Source organism: Rhynchophorus ferrugineus, unplaced genomic scaffold (assembly GCF_030347505.1).
Source record: "Rhynchophorus ferrugineus isolate W39M unplaced genomic scaffold, kcgeb_rfMv2 rfM7, whole genome shotgun sequence".
NCBI classification, from domain to species: Eukaryota; Metazoa; Arthropoda; class Insecta; order Coleoptera; family Curculionidae; genus Rhynchophorus; species Rhynchophorus ferrugineus.
In genome coordinates, this window is record NW_027472586.1 from 12,496,081 (window position 1) to 12,520,870 (window position 24,790).

General features: G+C 35.2%; 1 protein-coding gene and 1 long non-coding RNA gene across 9 annotated transcripts in view; both read left to right on the forward strand.

Moving 5' to 3' along the window:
* Positions 1-24,790, forward strand: part of heph (polypyrimidine tract-binding protein 1 heph) — a 953,472-nt gene that overhangs the window by 598,873 nt on the left and 329,809 nt on the right. For 2 of the 8 annotated variants that reach the window (XM_076409823.1, XM_076409827.1), the window contains exon 1: positions 12,085-12,338. The exons of 5 other annotated variants lie outside the window; for them this stretch is intronic. In XM_076409823.1, coding sequence (XP_076265938.1) covers positions 12,318-12,338 — 21 coding nt within the window. In that variant the 5' untranslated portion in view covers positions 12,085-12,317. Of the gene's footprint in view, positions 1-12,084; positions 12,339-24,790 lie in introns of those variants that run through there. One more of the 8 variants, XM_076409829.1, reaches the window with a different exon arrangement.
* Positions 502-4,627, forward strand: LOC143199765 (uncharacterized). The gene is made up of 2 exons (XR_013006536.1): positions 502-609; positions 1,464-4,627. It is a non-coding gene; the product is annotated as an uncharacterized LOC143199765 (long non-coding RNA).

Here is a 24,790-nt window from a genome sequence, read left to right on the forward strand (position 1 = left end):
AGCAGACTTAGTTTTTTTTGTAGGCTTTTTCACTAATGTTTATAATTATATGTAACTAGTCAATTGTTCACGGTTTATTCATAAAACCAAGCTGATGTGCAGCTCTTAGTTTTTATCTATTTATGATTGGTCGATAAAATTTTACTTCATTTGGTGGCGTTCCAGGTTCCGGAATCATAATAATTTCAGGCATTTTCCAAATCTCCGTTACGTGTTTTAATCTGAATTCTACACTAATCAAGTTGGTGAGTTTTATAATTACCTTTCTTGGAAGATTTTGCAGCACCTATCCGGTTATTATGTCATAGCAGGTGTCACTTAACTTTGGAGTTTTCTCTTGGTGTAACAAATTCACACTCTTTGATCGATAAATTATGTTCAAACTTAAATTAGTTCAAACTTTTAGTTTGACGGTTTGTTCAAAATAATCGATAAATATTTCAGCTTTTTGTTAATCCGCAATTATATAATATAATATTTACATTATTATTTATTTTTCAGGTGAGTAGCGGAAATGAGATTCAAACAGTATTTCATATTCATGTGACACAGTTCTGCAGTAATCTGAAGAAAATTGTAACGAGTAAGTAAAATACATATCACTACATAGTATAAAACAAAGTCGCCTTTTCTGTCCCTATATCCCTATGTGCGCTTAAATCTTTAAAACTACGCAACGGATTTTGATGCGGTTTTTTTCAATAGATAGAGTGATTCAAGAGGAAGGTTTATATGTATAATACATGCATAATATACTAAGGCAACATTGCTAATTTTAGAGGTTTCTAACGTGATGTCGTAAATTAACTTATTTCTTTAGGCTTATTTAGCAATTAGCAAAAACGCTGCCTAACCCTACGAGTTAGATCAAATTAATGTACTACAGTATTGTACACCATAAAAAGGTCTACAAAAAAGTCCGCGATGGTATATGTTTATCTTTTAGGGATAACCCACATTAACCATTTTTATTGTTTACTTTTTACGTGAGAAAATGGCTTATTTACGAAGCTATTTTAAGCAATACGGCAATAATCCTTATCGAATTAAGTACCTTAAATACAGTGTGCAATTAATATAGATCAATATGGTTATGTACCTTACAGCATGTAAATTAAACAAATATTTTCGGAGATATTACAAATTTAAAATTTGCGTTTAATAATGTCTAATGTAATAAAAATTGTATGAATTTAGATATTCCAAAGATAGCAGGAAATCTTCATAGTAAGTATAGGGGAAGAGGAATTGTTTTACTCCAAATTTAATGCGTGCAGGCCAAGGGCAGTAATGAATGAACCAAAAATACTGTTTTCATTGAGTTACATAGGCATATATATTTTATGCCCGTGCAAAGTCGGAGCGGGCCGCTATGTTTTTATATACAACGTTCATATTTTTTCTGTAGTGTATTTAATTTCGTATCAGCATTGCACCCGTGCGAAGCCGGGGCGGGTCGCTAGTTATAAATGTAAAAATAAAAAAATCCTTTCGCATACATTTTCATGTTTAAATCAATTGTTATTAGCATTCGTAAATCTAATTACCATGAATCTAATGATAAATATAGACTTTAGTCCACATGAAAATTAAATCAAAGTTCTTCATTAAATTTTTTCTTCCACAATAAACCACATCATAAAAATTAATTAGTTAAGTTAACATTAAGGATAAACATTTATACACCATATAATTTCATATGGTTTATTTCGTTTCAACCTTTAAATTTCCTGTGTGTTGTTCAGTAGATGTAATGCTTCCACCTTACTAAGCTTCGTAAATATATTTGATATCTATGCCATCGTGCAATTGTTCGTTGGTTACGTAGCGACAATGTAATTAATCGAAGAATTTGTTTTGACAACGTTCGATTGCTAGTTGATTTGATATTTTAGTCCAACCCCCTATTTGGACCCCATAAGCCCAAATAGGCTTTATAATTTATTGGTATCTTTGCTTTTAGGCTAAGTTGGGAGTATCTTCCAGCTAACCAGAGCAGTTCTTTGGTGTTGAGTCTGATCTGCTTTACTTTTCGTTTATCTTAATATTTTCAATTTAACTTATAATCAAGATGAATACCAAGGTATTTCGCTGATTCTGATTGAGAGATGGGGCATCCGCCAATTGATTGATTTAATTTTGTATTTAGCCACAACGCAAAATTGAACATGACCATGGACAGATATGGAGATGGGATGGGATATTTTGTTGATTGATTGTTCTACAGCCCTAAACAGAGATATATCTTTTACCATAAACTATTTTTAGATATTAATCTCATTTCCTTTTAAATAACCTCTAGTGCAAACTATAAACATATTCCAAATTTCAAAAGACCATTCATAGATTATGAATTTAAAAAATCATCTGCAAGTTCTACCAGCTCAAATTCTGGTAAATTGATCTGTCGTCAAGATTATAGTGGAAAGCTCACTTTTGTTTCATTATTGGTAAATATGTATTTTTTTCTTTTCAAACCCAAATTAACGTAAATAGTTGCTTACTACATCTAGTGAAATATCTTCTGATCAATAAACAATCTTCAAAAACTACATCCTGGATTTCAATGATGATTTCTCGATTTTTTAGAACATCTTTCACGTAGATTGTGTCCTAGGCTTATACGGCCAGTTTTAAAAGAACTATTTCAGTTAAAAAGAACTATTCTTGAAGGAACAGATTAACTTAACCATTCACAATTTTAATATGTCATAAAATCTTTTTTTATTATTTCAATAATCACATTTTTAGTAATATAGTAATGATACTTAAGCCTAGCTCTTAAAATTCTCCTTATCAATTATTTTGACTCGGCGTAGAGAACCCTGTGTATATATAGCGACGCGCGGCAGCGGAATATGTCGAAGGTATTCTGCAACATCATTCAGCGCTCGGGTTCGTCACGAATCGTCAGCAAAAAAGTTATGGGATCGTTGTTATCCCGGCGCATTCCTCTGAAAGCTAATGCCCCATCGAAGGGCAAGTACACTGAACGTAAAACCAGAAAACTGGCCGGATCTATTAGATACGCGAAGAAAATCAACTGACTGCACGGAAGCGGCACTGGTTGTCGGCGGTGCGACGTTGCCGGTTCTCGGGCGACGTTGCCCCCCATTCGAAGCAGTAGTTTGATAACAAACTTTGTGTCATATTACATATAGAGCTGTAAATTTGTTTGTTCCTAGTACGCTTTATGTGTACCGTAAAGTTATTACCAGAGTTTTTTAAGAAAAGAACATCAATCGCCAACAGTCAGACAATTTATGGATACCATTCCAAAAAAACTGTTTATCCTTTGGGCAAAACTATTTATCGAACCATTTGATAACTTCTTTGAGTTGGCGAAGTGATGCTCTTCAAGCGCGTGTCTCATTAATGCGAAAAGTTGATAGTCGGACGGAGCTAGGTCTGAGCAGTACGGGGGGTGCATTAATATGTTCCATCTTAGTGCTTGCTTCCTTAACGCTTCCTTGACAGTTTCTCGATCAATCTATTATTTAAATTGGTAATTTTTTGTCGGTAGAGATCAATAATAATGGTTTCACCAGTTCGTAATACATCACGCCACTCTGGTCCCACCACGCACAAATCATTGTCTTGGGAACAAAACGATTTGGCCTTGATCGTTAATCGGCCGCCTTCGACACGTGATAACCATGAATTCTTGCACTTGGGGTTTTCAAAAGAAATCCACTTTTCATTATCCGTCACTATACGATACAGAAATGACTTCTTTGACCTTCAAAAATGACCTTTAACGCAGCATTTCACAGATGATTTTTCGATTTTCCATTTGCCTGTCATTCATTTGATGTGGCACTCTTCCTTATTGCTTGTAATCGGTCACCAATCGTTGCTTAGGTCACATTTAACGCTCCACTAATTCTTGCATCTTCAAACTTTTTCGATCTACCGGAACGTTCTTTCTCTTGCAAGTCGAAATCACCATTTTTTGAATTGTTTTTAAGGTTAGAGTATGTTCACCGTAAGTACCTACCAGCAAGCGATGACTTTCAGCGGTTTTTTCTTTGAATAAATAAGAAAAGTAATACATGCCATAGATAAATTTTACATTTTCAAAGAAGTATAAATCTATGACTTAAGCCTAGCGAAATCTGTTAGAAAACCCAGTGACTTTTCTGTACATCTGATAGAAAACATTTATTTCCGCGCTAGAGAACAAAACTAACAATGCAGTGTATCAAAAAGCATTACGATAAAAAGTACGGTTTTTAATTTTTTTTTTAATGACAAAGGTTTTAATCCTATGTTATAAATTCATTCCAACGACTTTCTATTAAGTACACCTTATATTTAACATTTAGCTTTTTTCTTCTATTGAAATATCTGTAAAATCAGAAAGATATAAATATAATAACAAATAGACAGAAAAGGTAAACATGCATGACCATACTTCTTTCCTACCTTTACTATAATCTTCAAATAAGTTATGATTCTATATTATTTAACGTATCCTTTGTTCCATAACAATCTACAATATGTGTGTTATAAAATGATATTATTTTACTAATAATTCATAGCTTATACCAATATTTTCTTATTATCTACCGCTAATTTTGTGTATGAAATAATTAGTTGACCTCAACAAAAAAATATAAATAGAAAATTAACCTAAAAATGACCAATCCTTAGTTTCTTAACAATCTACAAAATTATAGTGTTATAAAATGATATTTTACTAATAATTCATACCTTATACATTTATTTTCGCATTATCTACTGCTAATTTTGCCTAAATGCGAAATAATTATATTATCTCAACAAAATGTAAATAAAAATTAACCTAGAAATGACATCTAACCACAACTAAGACTGTGGTACGAAAGGCGTGGTAGAAAAGCTGTCAGGTTAGATTAGAACAAGTGCGCATGTGGAGTCCTAGCCAATAGAAACTTATGTAGCCATGGATGGAGAGGTCTTTTACTGCCATCTAGTTCTAACCACAACTGTGGTAAATAACAAGGCGTATATAGAAAAGGACGCGTAGTTGCGAAAACTCTCAGGCTAGATTTGAACAAGTACGCATGTGGAGTCGTAGCCAATAGAAACTTGTATAGCCATGGATGGAGAGGTCTTGTACTGTTGTCTAGTTCTAACCACAACTCTGATAAACAACAAGGCGTATATAGAAAAGAACGCGTAGTTGTGAAAATTCTCAGGCTAGATTAGAACAAGTGCGCATATGGAGTCCTAGCCAATAGAAACTTGTACAGCCATGGATGGAGAGGTATTTTACTGTCATCTATTTCTAACCACAACTGTGGTAAATAACAAGGCGTATATAGAAAAGGACGCTTAGTTGTGAAAATTCTCAGGCTAGATTAGAACAAGTGCGCATGTGGAGTCCTAGCCAATAGAAACTTGTATAGCCATGGATGGAGAGGTATTTTACTGTCATCTATTTCTAACCACAACTGTGGTAAATAACAAGGCGTATATAGAAAGGGACGCTTAGTTGTGAAAATTCTCAGGCTAGATTAGAACAAGTGCGCATGTGGAGTCCTAGCCAATAGAAACTTGTATAGCCATGGATGGAGAGGTCTTGTACTGTACGTCTAGTTCTAACCACAATTGTGGTAAATAACAAGGCGTATATAGAAAAGGACGCTTAGTTGTGAAAATTCTCAGGCTAGATTAGAACAAGTGCGCATGTGGAGTCCTAGCCAATAGAAACTTGTATAGCCATGGATGGAGAGGTATTTTACTGTCATCTATTTCTAACCACAACTGTGGTAAATAACAAGGCGTATATAGAAAAGGACGCTTAGTTGTGAAAATTCTCAGGCTAGATTAGAACAAGTGCGCATATGGAGTCCTAGCCAATAGAAACTTGTATAGCCATGGATGGAGAGGTATTTTACTGTCATCTATTTCTAACCACAACTGTGGTAAATAACAAGGCGTATATAGAAAAGGACGCTTAGTTGTGAAAATTCTCAGGCTAGATTAGAACAAGTGCGCATGTGGAGTCCTAGCCAATAGAAACTTGTATAGCCATGGATGGAGAGGTCTTGTACTGTACGTCTAGTTCTAACCACAATTGTGGTAAATAACAAGGCGTATATAGAAAAGGACGCTTAGTTGTGAAAATTCTCAGGCTAGATTAGAACAAGTGCGCATGTGGAGTCCTAGCCAATAGAAACTTGTATAGCCATGGATGGAGAGGTATTTTACTGTCATCTATTTCTAACCACAACTGTGGTAAATAACAAGGCGTATATAGAAAAGGACGCTTAGTTGTGAAAATTCTCAGGCTAGATTAGAACAAGTGCGCATGTGGAGTCCTAGCCAATAGAAACTTGTATAGCCATGGATGGAGAGGTCTTGTACTGTACGTCTAGTTCTAACCACAATTGTGGTAAATAACAAGGCGTATATAGAAAAGGACGCTTAGTTGTGAAAATTCTCAGGCTAGATTAGAACAAGTGCGCATGTGGAGTCCTAGCCAATAGAAACTTGTATAGCCATGGATGGAGAGGTCTTGTACTGTACGTCTAGTTCTAACCACAATTGTGGTAAATAACAAGGCGTATATAGAAAAGGACGCGTAGTTGTGAAAATTCTCAGGCTAGATTAGAACAAGTGCGCATGTGGAGTCCTAGCCAATAGAAACTTGTATAGCCATGGATGGAGAGGTCTTGTACTGTACGTCTAGTTCTAACCACAATTGTGGTAAATAACAAGGCGTATATAGAAAAGGACGCTTAGTTGTGAAAATTCTCAGGCTAGATTAGAACAAGTGCGCATGTGGAGTCCTAGCCAATAGAAACTTGTATAGCCATGGATGCAGAGGTATTTTACTGTCATCTATTTCTAACCACAACTGTGGTAAATAACAAGGCGTATATAGAAAAGGACGCTTAGTTGTGAAAATTCTCAGGCTAGATTAGAACAAGTGCGCATATGGAGTCCTAGCCAATAGAAACTTGTATAGCCATGGATGGAGAGGTATTTTACTGTCATCTATTTCTAACCACAACTGTGGTAAATAACAAGGCGTATATAGAAAAGGACGCTTAGTTGTGAAAATACTCAGGCTAGATTAGAACAAGTGCGCATGTGGAGTCCTAGCCAATAGAAACTTGTATAGCCATGGATGGAGAGGTCTTGTACTGTACGTCTAGTTCTAACCACAATTGTGGTAAATAACAAGGCGTATATAGAAAAGGACGCTTAGTTGTGAAAATTCTCAGGCTAGATTAGAACAAGTGCGCATGTGGAGTCCTAGCCAATAGAATCTTGTATAGCCATGGATCGAGAGGTCTTGTACTGTACGTCTAGTTCTAACCACAATTGTGGTAAATAACAAGGCGTATATAGAAAAGGACGCGTAGTTGTGAAAATTCTCAGGCTAGATTAGAACAAGTGCGCATGTGGAGTCCTAGCCAATAGAAACTTGTATAGCCATGGATGGAGAGGTATATTACTGTCATCTATTTCTAACCACAACTGTGGTAAATAACAAGGCGTATATAGAAAAGGACGCTTAGTTGTGAAAATTCTCAGGCTAGATTAGAACAAGTGCGCATGTGGAGTCCTAGCCAATAGAAACTTGTATAGCCATGGATGGAGAGGTCTTGTACTGTACGTCTAGTTCTAACCACAATTGTGGTAAATAACAAGGCGTATATAGAAAAGGACGCTTAGTTGTGAAAATTCTCAGGCTAGATTAGAACAAGTGCGCATGTGGAGTCCTAGCCAATAGAAACTTGTATAGCCATGGATGGAGAGGTCTTGTACTGTACGTCTAGTTCTAACCACAATTGTGGTAAATAACAAGGCGTATATAGAAAAGGACGCGTAGTTGTGAAAATTCTCAGGCTAGATTAGAACAAGTGCGCATGTGGAGTCCTAGCCAATAGAAACTTGTATAGCCATGGATGGAGAGGTCTTGTACTGTACGTCTAGTTCTAACCACAATTGTGGTAAATAACAAGGCGTATATAGAAAAGGACGCTTAGTTGTGAAAATTCTCAGGCTAGATTAGAACAAGTGCGCATGTGGAGTCCTAGCCAATAGAAACTTGTATAGCCATGGATGCAGAGGTATTTTACTGTCATCTATTTCTAACCACAACTGTGGTAAATAACAAGGCGTATATAGAAAAGGACGCTTAGTTGTGAAAATTCTCAGGCTAGATTAGAACAAGTGCGCATATGGAGTCCTAGCCAATAGAAACTTGTATAGCCATGGATGGAGAGGTATTTTACTGTCATCTATTTCTAACCACAACTGTGGTAAATAACAAGGCGTATATAGAAAAGGACGCTTAGTTGTGAAAATACTCAGGCTAGATTAGAACAAGTGCGCATGTGGAGTCCTAGCCAATAGAAACTTGTATAGCCATGGATGGAGAGGTCTTGTACTGTACGTCTAGTTCTAACCACAATTGTGGTAAATAACAAGGCGTATATAGAAAAGGACGCTTAGTTGTGAAAATTCTCAGGCTAGATTAGAACAAGTGCGCATGTGGAGTCCTAGCCAATAGAAACTTGTATAGCCATGGATCGAGAGGTCTTGTACTGTACGTCTAGTTCTAACCACAATTGTGGTAAATAACAAGGCGTATATAGAAAAGGACGCGTAGTTGTGAAAATTCTCAGGCTAGATTAGAACAAGTGCGCATGTGGAGTCCTAGCCAATAGAAACTTGTATAGCTATGGATGGAGGGGTCTTGTACTGTACGTCTAGTTCTAATCACAACTGTGGTAAATAACAAGGCGTATATAGAAAAGGACGCGTAGTTGTGAAAATTCTCAGGCTAGATTAGAACAAGTGCGCATGTGGAGTCCTAGCCAATAGAAACTTGTATAGCCATGGATGGAGAGGTCTTGTACTGTACGTCTAGTTCTAACCACAACTGTGGTAAATAACAAGGCGTATATAGAAAAGGACGCGTAGTTGTGAAAATTATCAGGCTAGATTAGAACAAGTGCGCATGTGGAGTCCTAGCCAATAGAAACTAGTATAGCCATGGATGGAGAGGTCTTGTACTGTCGTCTAGTTCTAACCGCAACTGTGGTAAATAACAAGGCGTATTAGAAAAGGGCACATAGTTGTGAAAATTCTCAGGCTAGATTAGAACAAGTGCGCATGTGGAGTCCTAGCCAATAGAAACTTGTATAGCCATGGATGGAGAGGTCTTGTACTGTACGTCTAGTTCTAATCACAACTGTGGTAAATAACAAGGCGTATATAGAAAAGGACGCGTAGTTGTGAAAATTCTCAGGCTAGATTAGAACAAGTGCGCATGTGGAGTCCTAGCCAATAGAAACTTGTATAGCCATGGATGGAGAGGTCTTTTACTGTCGTCTAGTTCTAACCACAACTGTGGTAAATAACAAGGCGTATATAGAAAAGGACGCGTAGTTGTGAAAATTCTCAGGCTAGATTAGAACAAGTGCGCATGTGGAGTCCTAGCCAATAGAAACTTGTATAGCCATGGATGGAGAGGTCTTGTACTGTACGTCTAGTTCTAACCACAATTGTGGTAAATAACAAGGCGTATATAGAAAAGGACGCTTAGTTGTGAAAATTCTCAGGCTAGATTAGAACAAGTGCGCATGTGGAGTCCTAGCCAATAGAAACTTTTATAGCCATGGATGGAGAGGTATATTACTGTCATCTATTTCTAACCACAACTGTGGTAAATAACAAGGCGTATATAGAAAAGGACGCTTAGTTGTGAAAATTCTCAGGCTAGATTAGAACAAGTGCGCATGTGGAGTCCTAGCCTATAGAAACTTGTATAGCCATGGATGGAGAGGTCTTGTACTGTACGTCTAGTTCTAACCACAATTGTGGTAAATAACAAGGCGTATATAGAAAAGGACGCTTAGTTGTGAAAATTCTCAGGCTAGATTAGAACAAGTGCGCATGTGGAGTCCTAGCCAATAGAAACTTGTATAGCCATGGATGGAGAGGTATTTTACTGTCATCTATTTCTAACCACAACTGTGGTAAATAACAAGGCGTATATAGAAAAGGACGCTTAGTTGTGAAAATTCTCAGGCTAGATTAGAACAAGTGCGCATATGGAGTCCTAGCCAATAGAAACTTGTATAGCCATGGATGGAGAGGTATTTTACTGTCATCTATTTCTAACCACAACTGTGGTAAATAACAAGGCGTATATAGAAAAGGACGCTTAGTTGTGAAAATTCTCAGGCTAGATTAGAACAAGTGCGCATGTGGAGTCCTAGCCAATAGAAACTTGTATAGCCATGGATGGAGAGGTATTTTACTGTCATCTATTTCTAACCACAACTGTGGTAAATAACAAGGCGTATATAGAAAAGGACGCTTAGTTGTGAAAATTCTCAGGCTAGATTAGAACAAGTGCGCATGTGGAGTCCTAGCCAATAGAAACTTGTATAGCCATGGATGGAGAGGTCTTGTACTGTACGTCTAGTTCTAACCACAATTGTGGTAAATAACAAGGCGTATATAGAAAAGGACGCTTAGTTGTGAAAATTCTCAGGCTAGATTAGAACAAGTGCGCATGTGGAGTCCTAGCCAATAGAAACTTGTATAGCCATGGATGGAGAGGTATTTTACTGTCATCTATTTCTAACCACAACTGTGGTAAATAACAAGGCGTATATAGAAAAGGACGCTTAGTTGTGAAAATTCTCAGGCTAGATTAGAACAAGTGCGCATGTGGAGTCCTAGCCAATAGAAACTTGTATAGCCATGGATGGAGAGGTCTTGTACTGTACGTCTAGTTCTAACCACAATTGTGGTAAATAACAAGGCGTATATAGAAAAGGACGCTTAGTTGTGAAAATTCTCAGGCTAGATTAGAACAAGTGCGCATGTGGAGTCCTAGCCAATAGAAACTTGTATAGCCATGGATGGAGAGGTCTTGTACTGTACGTCTAGTTCTAACCACAATTGTGGTAAATAACAAGGCGTATATAGAAAAGGACGCGTAGTTGTGAAAATTCTCAGGCTAGATTAGAACAAGTGCGCATGTGGAGTCCTAGCCAATAGAAACTTGTATAGCTATGGATGGAGAGGTCTTGTACTGTACGTCTAGTTCTAATCACAACTGTGGTAAATAACAAGGCGTATATAGAAAAGGACGCGTAGTTGTGAAAATTCTCAGGCTAGATTAGAACAAGTGCGCATGTGGAGTCCTAGCCAATAGAAACTTGTATAGCCATGGATGGAGAGGTCTTGTACTGTACGTCTAGTTCTAACCACAACTGTGGTAAATAACAAGGCGTATATAGAAAAGGACGCGTAGTTGTGAAAATTATCAGGCTAGATTAGAACAAGTGCGCATGTGGAGTCCTAGCCAATAGAAACTAGTATAGCCATGGATGGAGAGGTCTTGTACTGTCGTCTAGTTCTAACCGCAACTGTGGTAAATAACAAGGCGTATTAGAAAAGGGCGCATAGTTGTGAAAATTCTCAGGCTAGATTAGAACATGTGCGCATGTGGAGTCCTAGCCAATAGAAACTTGTATAGCCATGGATGGAGAGGTCTTTTACTGCCATCTAGTTCTAACCACAACTGTGGTAAATAACAAGGCGTATATAGAAAAGGACGCGTAGTTGCGAAAATTCTCAGGCTAGATTAGATCAAGTGAACATGTGGAGTCCTAGCCAATAGAAACTTGTATAGCCATGGATGGAGAGGTCTTTTACTAACCACAACTGTGGTAAATAAAAAGGCGTATATATAAAGGCACGCGTAGTTGTGTAAACTCTCAGGCTAGATTAGAACAAGTGCGCATGTGGAGTCCTAGCCAATAGAAACTTGTATAGCCATGGATGGAGAGATCTTTTACTAACCACAACTGTGGTAAATAAAAAGGCGTATATATAAAGGCACGCGTAGTTATGTAAACTCACAGGCTAGATTAGAACAAGTGCGCATGTGCAGTTCTAGCCAATCGAAACTTGTATAGGCATGGATGTGTAGGTTTTTTACTGTCGTCTGATAGAACAGGTCTAAGAATACGACGAGAGCTAGTTAAGTTCGGTCAACTATTCAACCATAACGTTTTAGTCGTTGCGACGATCAGTTTTACCGGCACAACAGTGTCGACGCGAGCCAGATGCCTACCCATCGCGTTAACGTAGACACGTACGTCTCAGTCTAAGCGCAGCAAAACAGTTTTCACTGGTTTCCGTGTCATTCGGTTTTCGCATTTTCGCACAACCATTTTCTACGGAGAACCGCGGTGTGTGTGCGCGTGTGATAGTGTCTGTCTGCCCGTATGTATGTATGTATATGCAACGCTCGACGTGGTTATTGAACTTTAGCTATTGGTAACGGTAATGTGGATATGTTCATGGTTTATGTCATGGTAAGGGTTTTTTTTTCGTTCGTACGTACGTGTACGGTCGGGTTGGCGTCATTGCCGGTCGACTGTCTCATTTAGATTACTAGTTCTGTTAGTGCCATAATATTCTAAGAATATATTTCTGATGGCTTAAGGCTGCTAAACTGCTAGGTCAACGTTTTCAAGTTTTACAACAGGAATATGCGAAATTGTTAACTGCAACTTAAGAAAACAAACATTTCTGCTATATTATTTATTAATACCTGTTAATATGTTTCGCCTTATTTTAATTTGTACGAAGTACACTGCCCGGCAAAACTTTAACACCCTACAACTTTTCTCTACAACTGTTAATAAAAATTAGAGATCGGCCTGTGGTCGAAATTTGACCACAAAGTTTAGTTTCAGAACTGTAACAACTTCAGATCATCAAATATAAGTATACATGATCTTTCTTTATTTTTATGTTATGAACATAAGTGTGGTATAATAAAAGGAGTAATACATGTTTGTATATTAAAACACAGAATATCTGAATAAAACCATAGACTAGAAATAGGCCTTTAAACTAAAAGATAAGTAGTAGTAGAGTAGTAATTACGATTTTAGTTATCCCTACTGTGCCTTGTAGCCTCAAAAGGTTGAAAATGCGAAGAAGGGTCGTTGAACAAGTACATTTTTCACGTATCCAAAGGATATTTTACTCTTTATTTAGGTCCTCTTTACTTATACGGTTATATTTTTAGATATATCGATATGTTTAACCAATGGCCAATATCTCTAGTATATTATTGTCAATTTTTTATGAAAACTTTGTCAATATTAAGTCACACACCTAATACATATAACATTAATTAAAGTAGCCCCTTGGAAATATTTAATCAGCATCACTGTATTAAATTGCAGCAATAGAGGTTACATATTACAGTATATATCAGCTTTGCATGATAATACTTTATTAGTTCAGTGTAAAACATATTAGCTTATCACCAGCCTAATATAAACAAGTTACATGTAACTGATACATTTTGATTCTTAAAAATGTTTAAATCAAATATAGTTTAAATTCAAAAGTAAAATAACCAACTAAATTATTCATATACAAAATAATTCTAAAGATACCAAAGAAAAAATATACTGCCGTATTTGATTTTGAGGTATTTGATGTTTCAATTGATCCGTTCAACGGGCCAGACTCACAGTGATATATAGACTGTAAACTTAATATATATAATTCATTTCATCTGCGTCATTTCGCTGAATTTCATTGGTTAGGTTAAATTACCATATTTTATTAGGAAGACATAACATTATTTTAACCCCTGACGTCACATTCTACTGACCAATTAAGTTTGAAATAAAACCCAAATGTATTTTTTTTATTATTTAAACAAAATTTGACATATATGCAAATGTTAAAAAGCTATAATTTATTAACATATATAGAAATATAAATATAGATTTTTTTGATAACACATCTTTATTAGATACGCTTAGTACAATATTAATTTACAATTAATTTATTACTACTTTTCCTATGTGCTTGGATTAATTAAGAAGCAAGACGAGTGCGAGAAAATACATCAGTATGTATTCCTCAATTATAAAATTATAATTATTTATTAATTATTAACTTATAGCTATAGTTTACACTTATAATACACATTAAATATTTACTCAAGTTCGTATGGTTTTGTTTCTTTCAATCTCCTGACATCCTGCGCGCTGTCCGGCAGTTGTATTGCTTCCACGTTAATATGATTTAGTAATCTTCTTTCGCGTTTCAAGGCGAAATCCTGCACAACTTCGCAAATCCATTTGATTTCCAGGTCATCGTGCAGTTCTTCATTGGTTACATAGCGATAGGCATTGGTAATCAATCGAACCTTGTTTTGACAGCGCTGTATGACTAACTGATTTGAATTTTTAGTGCAACCCCATATTTGCACCCCTAAGGTCCAAATTGGCTTTATAATTGTATTATAGATCAACCTCTTTGATTTTAGATCAAGTTGAGAGTATCTTCCGACTAACCAGTATAGTTGTTTTATTTTGGTTCTAATGTGTTTTGCTTTTTGTCTAACGTGATGCTTCCAATTTAATCTACCGTCAAGATGGATTCCAAGGTATTTTGCTGATTCTGCTTGAGGAATCGGGCATCCATTGTGTGATATAATTAAGTTTTTATTATTTTGCCTTAATGCAAAATTAACGTGGACAGATTTGGAGCTATTAAGTTGAATTTTCCAATCTTTTGTCCATTTGTAGATTTTGTTGACTGCCACTTGCACTTTTTGTATAGCCCTAGGCAGAGATATATCTTTTGCCATAATAACTGTGTCATCAGCAAAGGTTCCAAGAAGTGTTTCTTTTATTGTTGAAATGTCAGCAGTGTAGAGCAGATACTGGAGAGGTCCTAAGACGCTACCTTGTGGAACTCCAGCCGAGATATTTTTAAATGTCGAGAACGCCATTTCGTGCGATACTCTAAATTTTCTTCCGAATAAATATGTCTCCAGCAATGGACAATAGTTACGCGGTAACAATTTGCTCATATAAATATATAAGTAAAAAATAATCAACTATAAATCTGTATACAAAAAATAATTATATGTAAATATAAAAAAGCTTGTCTATGACGTCTGTTCCCATTCTTATATTTTTAGTGCTATCAATTTAAATAAGATGTATTAAAGTTCCTTTTTTTTTGTCCCTTCATACTGAAAGCAGGCTAAATCGGTGTCTGTAAATATTTTATTTACTTGTCAATACAAAAATGTATTTACGCAAATTATCATTATTTTTAAAATGATATTATGAATATTATGAATCCGATAATTATATATGGTGAAATTGTGTACGTCAGGACGGAGAAAACATACCAAAAAGTAATATTTAATAGTAAGCAACAAAAAAATTAATATGTATGATATATGTTAAATATAAATTATAAAATCAATAAAGTCTCAACTTGTTGGTCTACAAATTATACTATTTTATTTTATATTAATGTATTTTTAAAACATACTTCTTGATCAATTAGGTTGTCTGATTATTTACGTAGACCCAAAGGTAATTCACATCTCGGTTAATTAGCCTTAAGCCAAAATATTAATTATATATACCTTAACCAAAATACATTTCCTAAAATAAATAAACCCTTTCAAAATAATTAATCATGAGATACTATCTTGTTTATAAAATCATAAATATAAATCATAAAATCAAAATCAAGTCTCAATATGTTGGTATACGAATTACATTATTTTATTTTGTATTAATGTATTTTTAAAACATACTTGTTGAGCAAATCCTTAATCTAGCTGACTTGGGCTGTTTCTTCCAAAGGAAAACGACGTTCCGCATATTCACTGGATAAACAACACTTTTGAGACACTTTTAAGACAAAGGTACATTATAATTAAATATTAGTGGTTATATTTAAGGCACAAAAATGCAGAAAAAAAATCGTGTTATAGCAACGAGCCAATCAAATGCCTTTGTGGGGCAATTCAAATGAATAAATCAAAAAGTGGCCATTAGTGAGATATCTGGTTTAGTGAGATGCTGAAAAAGTACGAAAAACAATTGATGACTGGTTAGCTGCCAATCCAACATCGTTCATTCTACACAGTATCACCATGTTGCCAGAAATCTGCGAAAATTTTGTAGAAAATGTTTTGTTTAATATGTATTGTATCTATTTGTCACACTAAATATTTTTTTTGGGATGAAAAAATGTTAGTTTAACCATTGTGTTGTGTAGATGTCCAAATTGTATTATGGATATACACCATTATATGGTGTATTATACACCACAAGAATGAACAGAAATAGTGACAATATTTATTGAAAATAATCGTTCCATTATTGCCACTCAGCAAAAATTGCGTCAATGGTAGCGGGGCTTGCCACACCCTATAATTTAAACTATATACTCATTAAAGCAAAATCGAAACTCATAATGCCTGGGCACTTTTTATGCATTCCGTGAAACATATTTTTCTTGTGTAAAAATTCCATGTAACACGATATTTTCGCTTTATTAAAATTGACGATTCAACAATATATATCCCGCAGCAACAAACAGTCGGAATCGCTATAGGCAGGAATGATTATCAGGACGGCAACGACGAGAAGCACAAAATGATGCTATTTTTAACAATTTCTGTAGTTGGACGGCAAGTTTCGCTTATCCCTATGGCGATGTATCGATCCACCATTCCGAACTTCCGTAGAACATCACAGATCTCCGACTGTTTGGATTTGATTTTTTTTCAGGCATCGTCGTGTGTGTTGCTAGATGTTTTTTCTTGTCGATGAAGTTTGGTGATTAAAATCACTGTCCCATATACGGTTCTGTTTATATTATGTTGTTATGTGTCTCGTTATGTGGTGTAATATATATTTTGGACTGGAACATTTGGAGTAGTTCAAGTTTTCTCTCAGAGACATACCTGTACCACACCTGTGCTCCGTAGAGGCAGACTGGACGGATTTTATGCAGCATTTTATACAGCAGTATGTCGCTTTCTGGGGTATCGGGAGTTTACTTTTTCTGCAGAGGAGTTGAAATAGTAGGCTGTACACGCCATTGCATTTGAAAATAGCATGCTGTGTTTGAGCTGACTATTGAAATCTGCGGTCGAATTGGAGACCGAGGTATGAAACTTTCTGGAGCCAGGGTATAGGAATTAAGGAGGCGATAGGCGCGGAACTCCTACTTGTAGTGAAACAAAATAGCCTGAGTTTTGCTCGGATTTATCTGTAGCCGCCAGAATTTGCACCGCTCTATCGCTTGGTTCAGCTGGACTTGGAGTATTGCAAATAGCGTCGGGATTATAAAGGGTTGTGAAGAAAGCGGTGTCATCTGCATAAAATGCTGTGTGGGAAATCAGCCATATAGAAGTTGAACAGGGCTGGGGCTAGTGGAGCACCTTGCGGGACGCCTGCGCAAATCTGTTTATGAGAGGAGACTGCGTCACCGCTCCTCACTTGAAAAGACCTGTCGTCCAAGCATTTTTGTCTCAGTCAGGGAGATTAGGTCATTCGGTAGACCAAGCTGTTTCGCTTTGAATATTAGACCGTGGAACCATACTTGATCGAAAGCTTTAGAGACATCTAAAAGATGGCTCCCGTTTTTCGACGTTTTCTTAATGCCTGGTGGATTGTTGCTGTGACGAGGGCAGCTTGATGAAGGCTTGAATGTTTGGCACGGAAACCGAATTGTTCGTTCGGGATTATACGGTATGAGTCTGTGAAGTTGTTTAAAGCGTGTAATATCGCTTTATCGACAAATTTGAGTAGAGTAGAGTATCTGTGTCGGGGTTTTTATAGGTCCAGCTCCTTCCTTGGGTCCTTGATTGAGGGCGGGTGTTTTCTCTTTTAGTGTTGTGAATTCTACAAAAACCTTTAGTCTCCTGGGTAATACCATACTATTTGCAAGGACCAATTTAGATTGTTGTTATCGCTATTTGTTCTGATGCAGGATGGTTGCTCACATATATTTACTGAAAAAAAGCATAGTTTTTCATTTATTTTCTATATATAAATATATTTGTATTGATTTTATAGATATATTGAAATTTTTCAGCTATCCTAGGATGAAAATGTCTTTCAAAAAAGTTCGACAATTTCTGGGATTTTTCTGCGTATATGAAGGATCAAATATCTCTTATGCACTTTAGAACTTGCAATAACATGAAAATGATATAATTTTGACGCTTTTGAACTGTATATTAACATCGTATTATACCGACTAACGTTTTTGCACGAATTTAAGCCTTTAAATAGAAAAAATTGTTTTTTTTTCTTTACAAACACAAACCAAACCACGTTTTTGAATAAACCTTATCGTCGAAGCTATGTTTATTTACGCAAGATTACCCTTGAAGTACTTCAAAACAACGTTTTACTTCAACTTGTGTAAAATAAACACACTTCGTCGAACTGATTGATATTTGTTTGTGCTACGTATGTGTGTATCCTTCCTGCACGACCTGCTAAACATAATATTTTACTTTACATTAATGTCATTCCCGTGGTATTTACGCAATTAATATTAATTCTGTTATATCGAAACGGACTTTAGTCATAAATAGACGAGGCATCGAAATCAAATAATCATCGAAACTGTGAAAGATATTCTGCATATCCCTAGAATCCGGTTTGAGTGTAGGTATGTGGAGTCGACACGGAGTTAACAAGTTAGATAACCAACAATACCGCCCTATATGCTAGTACCAGACGCCTTCGCGTGAAGATCCCGAAGGCAGTGATCGATGATACGTTCTAGAAATATTTCTGAACATTTACATAATTTATTGTAAGATAAACAGGGAATTATTAGAATTCATTTGTGGTGTTCTACCACAGTCGATATATTAGTCGTTTTCTGTTTAACATGAAAAATAGTAGTGTGATAATCACTATACTTGAGGGGAAACGATGCTTGAGTTTTGGTGATAATTAATACAATTTTTCAATATTTTTTTTTCGTCAACTATCACACTGGCATTTTTCTCACGAGACATTAATTGTATATCATCGATATCGCATACAACTTTCTTTAAAAACACACATTTCATTCAGAATGAATTCCGGCATTTGAAATCTATCTATGTTTGTGCCCGGCTAGTGTTTGAGCCGACGTAATTTATTACAAACGTCTAAATAAAAAAATACCATGTCTAAAAATAAAGATTTCATCCTCTGCATATCTGAATTTTCAGCTTATAGAGCTCGTATAATTTTAGATTCGGGACTATCGGCCGTTTTAAGGTTTCCTGAAGTATCTATCACATCGCCTAGTAATTCTCGTAAAAGTTATTTTTTAAATCTAATACATTGTTACTAGTTGTTACCGACTAACCTATAATCTGTTTTACAGTAAGTTAAAAACAACTAAATCTATATCAAAGACTTACTCTCTATAATTATAATGTTTCTGTTAAATACTCTTCATTGCACTACAAGATCAAATGATTTGATTCTCTTGGATCAGTCTTTTGCTTGAGCGTTATACAATAGTTACAATACATCTGTGTTAACATGAAAAAGGAGTATCTATATATGTCTCTTTGCCATTCTTTTTATATTCTGGGTAATCATTCGTATAGTATGTTATTTGGGTGTATCTACGATGACACTTAGGGCCTTGTTTTAATTGAAATATGTTTCCTATTAATATTCTTATCATATTACTTCGTATCGGTTTCAGAATTTGCTTACAATACAACACCAACTTGTTTGTCGTTTATTTTATTATATAATAATCGAAGGGGACTAGATCTAGAACATACTGTATGTAATTGATGCAATATTACTTCAGTAACCAAGATTCTTTTCATAATTTTAATGATCAACATAATAGTATCTAACACTGGTTATAAACTAGAGTTAGACTCTTTTGAAATTAGTATATTCATAATATGTCATGTGACTGGGACATGTGAAATTATCCATGTAAGAAAGTAAATAATATTCAATCTTGTTTACTTTGTACCATTAAATATTCAACTGGGTAGAGCAATATAGAGATATTTTACAATGAGCATCACATGTAGCAATTAAAATTTATTGAGTAAAATATTAATACTTTTTCAATAAATACAATAATATTTCATAAAATTTCGTTTTTTTAAAGACTGAGGTTTCGGTTGACAGCACTGTTTTAGAAGATAAATAATAGTTTTTTATTAATATACTCATGTGACATTCAACAGATAAGGACTGAAAGATGTGGACTGTTCTTAAAGTAACTTTTCTCGTTTTTTTAAATACCAATCAATGCTCTCTATTTGTTGACTGTTGGCGGAAATAACTCTAGAGAATTAGAAAAGTTTTATTTTTGGCTAAGGAATAAAATGTGAGTTTTCATGTCTCTTGTCAGAGTAGGAGGATAGCCAGTCAAAATAACTTAATTTCTAGTGCTGTGGCAGGTTCTTAATGATAATATATAAGATTTAAATATATCCCTTTAATTAGGAAGTCTATTACAACACTACCCAATTAGACATGTCAGGACAGAATGGTCATCTTCTTTATTTAAATTTAAGTTTACAAACGTCAGTTGTTAAAATAAATCTGTAATATATAACACCGTATAATATTAAGATTCAAAAAATTAAACAAGACCTACTTATAACTAATTAAAATAAACCACCATTCATAATTATCCGCCATACATTTATATAATTCATTCTGCTGGAGATTATTGACCTCTAAAACAAATAATTAATCGTAATTCTAAAATATGGCTTGGGTTATTTTTGGATACGGGCGTTCCAAAATTAATTGGACCATCTTTTTTATAGGATCAAGGAGATATGTTGGCGAAGACGTAAAGCGTATATAGTTTTACGATTTCTTAATTGGTCCGAACTTTGTGGTCTTCGAATCGGTACTGTAAAACTGTGAAGTTTCTGAAAATAAATTATTAATTAATAGAGTGTATTATTAATTATTACTAGAGTGTATTATATAATGTTTAATAAATGCTAAATTTCAGTTGTTTAAATATCATATTAATTAAACATATTTTATTGTAATTGTCCATCCATTGGTGAAAATTTGAAGTAGAACACCTCCTATTTTAGGAACCCATACAAGAAATTTATGGTGATGTTATGTGTTCCGTCCGATAATGCATTTATCGCTTTTTAATTCAATTATTTAAAAATGGCAATTTTGGGCCATATTTCGTCCTATCTTTGAGCTTCCTAATCTGCGGTTGCCAGAACTTGTACCATGCTATCGCTTGGTTAATAAAACTTGAAGTACGATTCGAATGACATCGGAACACGGCATAAAATGCTGTGATGGATAGCTTTAGGAATGGGAATGGTCATGTACAAGTTGAACAGGCCCAGGGATAATGGAGAACTTTGTGGAACTACTGCGGAAATTTGCTTCCGAGAGGAGATTGCATCACCGACCTATCTTCCAAGTGTGGATCAATTAGGGATATTAGGTCGTCCGGTAAACCTAGCTTTTTGGCTTTGGATATAAGGCCCTTGTGCCACACTAAAAGATGGTTCCAGTCTAGCGGTCTTTATGAAGAGCCTCATGAATGGTGGCTGAGACGCGGACAGCTTGGTGAATGCTTGATTTTTGGCACGCAAACCGAATAGTTCAGAGAGGCTACTGAGAGCGTGTAAATTCGCTTTTTCGTCAAGTTTGGAATGGAAAAGCGGCAATCGCACTGGTCTTTGATACCCCGGAATCGTATGGTACCAATCCTCTTGCGTTACGAGACATATAATAGAGGCTAGGTGTATTTTTGGTAGCCTAAAGAGTTGTAGTGATCGCTATAGATAGGATACATTAAAAATAATCGTGCTCCGGTAGATTGTCTATACTGCGCTGGCGCGCGCGTCCCCAATGTTAAAAAAGTTTGAATTCTGTTCTTAGTATTGCTTGAAATGGTGATAAGTAGGTCTGTATGTTATCTGTAACCAAACTTCTGATATCGGCATGGTGTTAGTCTCCGATGCGTAAAATATACTGCATTAAAAAAAGGGTAATGCTCATAAGTTTTATATTAAGCTATATATATCATACTTACGTATATATAGTAAAAATGACCTTTAAAAAACAGTAAGAACATGACATTAATTTACGAAACATTTTAGAGGACGTAAAAAGAAAAATACAGCATAGTACTACATTTTTATATTATATTCATTTATATATTTTAAAATTTTATATTAATTTTAAATTAGAAATTAGAGGATATAAAACAATGAAGCTCAACTATGCCATAAATTATTTACTAAACTACCACATATTTGAATATACAATACCACAAATGTACTATATATAAATAATATTTTATAACAGCTTTCTTGTAGGTACAATCCTTTATACTTCTCACACTAATTACTAATTAATTACAATACAATAAAAATTGCAATAGAATTTTGTTCCAAATAAAGGCTAGGTTAATATATTTCATGAAAAAGGGGTTACCGTCTAAAAAGCCCCACCATAATTTATGAAATCAAGGACTCAAGTACCTAAATACTCAATGATGTTAATATTTTGTGTTTTATTTTAAAATCATTCAATTCATTTTTGTGTCAAATTTCAAATTCATTTTTTGTCTGTAACTCTTCTTATCGTACCCTACCTAAAATTCATTCGTAAGATAATAATCATATTGATAGTTTCATATTGATAGTTTTATGGAAAATACTACCTTGATGATAACTCTTTATACAGTGGTATAAAGCTTCTTGACTTATCTTAACATCTATATTATGGATCCGACAAAAATGCTGCCGAAATTCAGTATGTATGGATACTAAAATCATTAAATTGGAGACACAGAGAAGGCAGATGATCCTTCTTGTTATCAGCTTTAGTTGTGCAGCAAGCTCATGGTGAAATCTTTCTTTCTTTTCCTATTAAGTATGTCATATTACAAACTTAATATATTAATTTACTTTCACCGCGAAATTCAAGTCATTTAATTAATTTATCCTATTTGTAACAACTGAAACTAAACCTACCTTTGACTCTCCATATTTGTAATCCTGTTAAAACGCTGAACTATTAAACTAAAAGGCCTTTTTAAGTAAAAAGGAACGTCACAATGTAACTTGAAAAATGCCATATCAAACGCTTTAATATTTAAACAAATAAATGCCAAACATTAAATCAGAACGATACCGTTTATCGCCATTTCTTTTGAGGAACGCTTAGCTATTTCTCTAGCAGCCTGCAGTGTTGCCAAATATAAAGCAAGAAATATATGTTGTACTAAATGATAAAAAACGTATCCAATCTATTATTATTTTTTGTTTCAAGACAAAATATAAAAGTTAAAGTCAGAAAGTCTTGTTAAATATATTAGTTTTCTAAAATAAAATACATTCGTAAAAATAGCCTAGCTATAAATGTGGCAACATTAACTTTTAGGTTTTCGGCTTGCGGCGAGTAGATTACGCCGATGAATAGACGAATAGTTCCGAAAGTAGCCGAATCCCCGCACCACGATGATTTTTAATGTATACTGCTATGATAGCTATCGATTTATAATGATAATTAGTATGGATACAGACTTTGGTATTTGCAGTCGTCTTGGACAGAAAATAACCATTTTAAGAAGTAGTCGCGAATGATACGAACCTCTGGAGAGTGTTAAGGAATAGCGAACGGTAAAAAGCCGCCAAAATCACGGGATTTTAAATTTCATTTTTGTCAGTTGCTTAATCTCGACGCCGTACCGGCTTCGTTCGAGAGCCGATCCCGCCATGCGGAAAAGCGCGGAGTTTATATAGTTATAAACCGTATATACGGCGCAATTTTCTTCGGTTCGCCGATGTGCAGCGCCGGGCGGCCGAGCGAGTGTCTATTTTACGGCGCCGGAATCCGCAAGAATCCCTCCGACGTAAAAACGCGGTGGTTGCTGCCATAAAACTCGCGCGTTAAAAAAATGTTCCTTCTCTATATTTCTCTGTCTCCCTCCCTCTCGCTCCGGCTTTATGTACGAAATTCGGAACTCGCCCGGTTATAAAACGGAACGTAACGTCACCTCGACAGCTCAAAAACACATGTAGGAATATTTTCTATCTGCCCGGTAAATATATATAAAAATAACAACTGTACATAAAGCAATGTTATTTTTTTATTTGCAGCGTATAACAGTAAGAGTTTTTTCGGCGAAAGACTCTCTTATTCGGCTATATGTTTCGTCGTAACGTTTAGTTACCGTCATCATTTTTTATCTAATAGAGTTTTCTTGTGGACACGCCTTCAAAAAATAACCATTTTATTTAAAAAACTATAATTAAAGCATTTTTTTGACATTTACATGAAATATTATACATTTTTTCCATTATTTAATTATTGCATTAGTACTAGTCGTTTCCGACTAACCTACAATTTGCCTTTATGCTAACTTAAATCTAGGTATATAACTAGGAGGACCCATCGGCCCTATCTCAGTCTCTCGTGAAATAATGTTTATACATATCACTGCTGAATTTTTTAATATATGCACCTCACTATTTAACACTACACAAGATCAGATGGTTCGATTCTTTTGGGTCTGTGTCCTGCTCTGGTGGTATCCAAAAGTTGCAATACTTCAACATTCTCATGAGAATGGGGTCTTTCCTCATACCCCCTTGCAATTCTCTTGATTTCTTAGCTGACTATTGGTATCTGAAGGTCTCGATGTAGGTAGTCAGTCCTGCAGTATTTGGCTGCGCCCACAATACTTCTCAGGGATTTATTCTGAAAATTGTGTATTTTGTTTATTTTACTCTTTTCAGAACATCCCCATAATTGAACTCCGTATGTCCATATAGGTTTCAATATTTGCTTATATAACAGCTATTTATTATGTAGTGTTAATTGTGATTTTCTTCCAATTTTCCAATACATTTTCCTATATTTCAAATTCAGTTCTTTTATTTTCTTCTTTATGTGTTCCTTCCAGCGAAATTTTGATTTAAGATTCATTCCGAGAT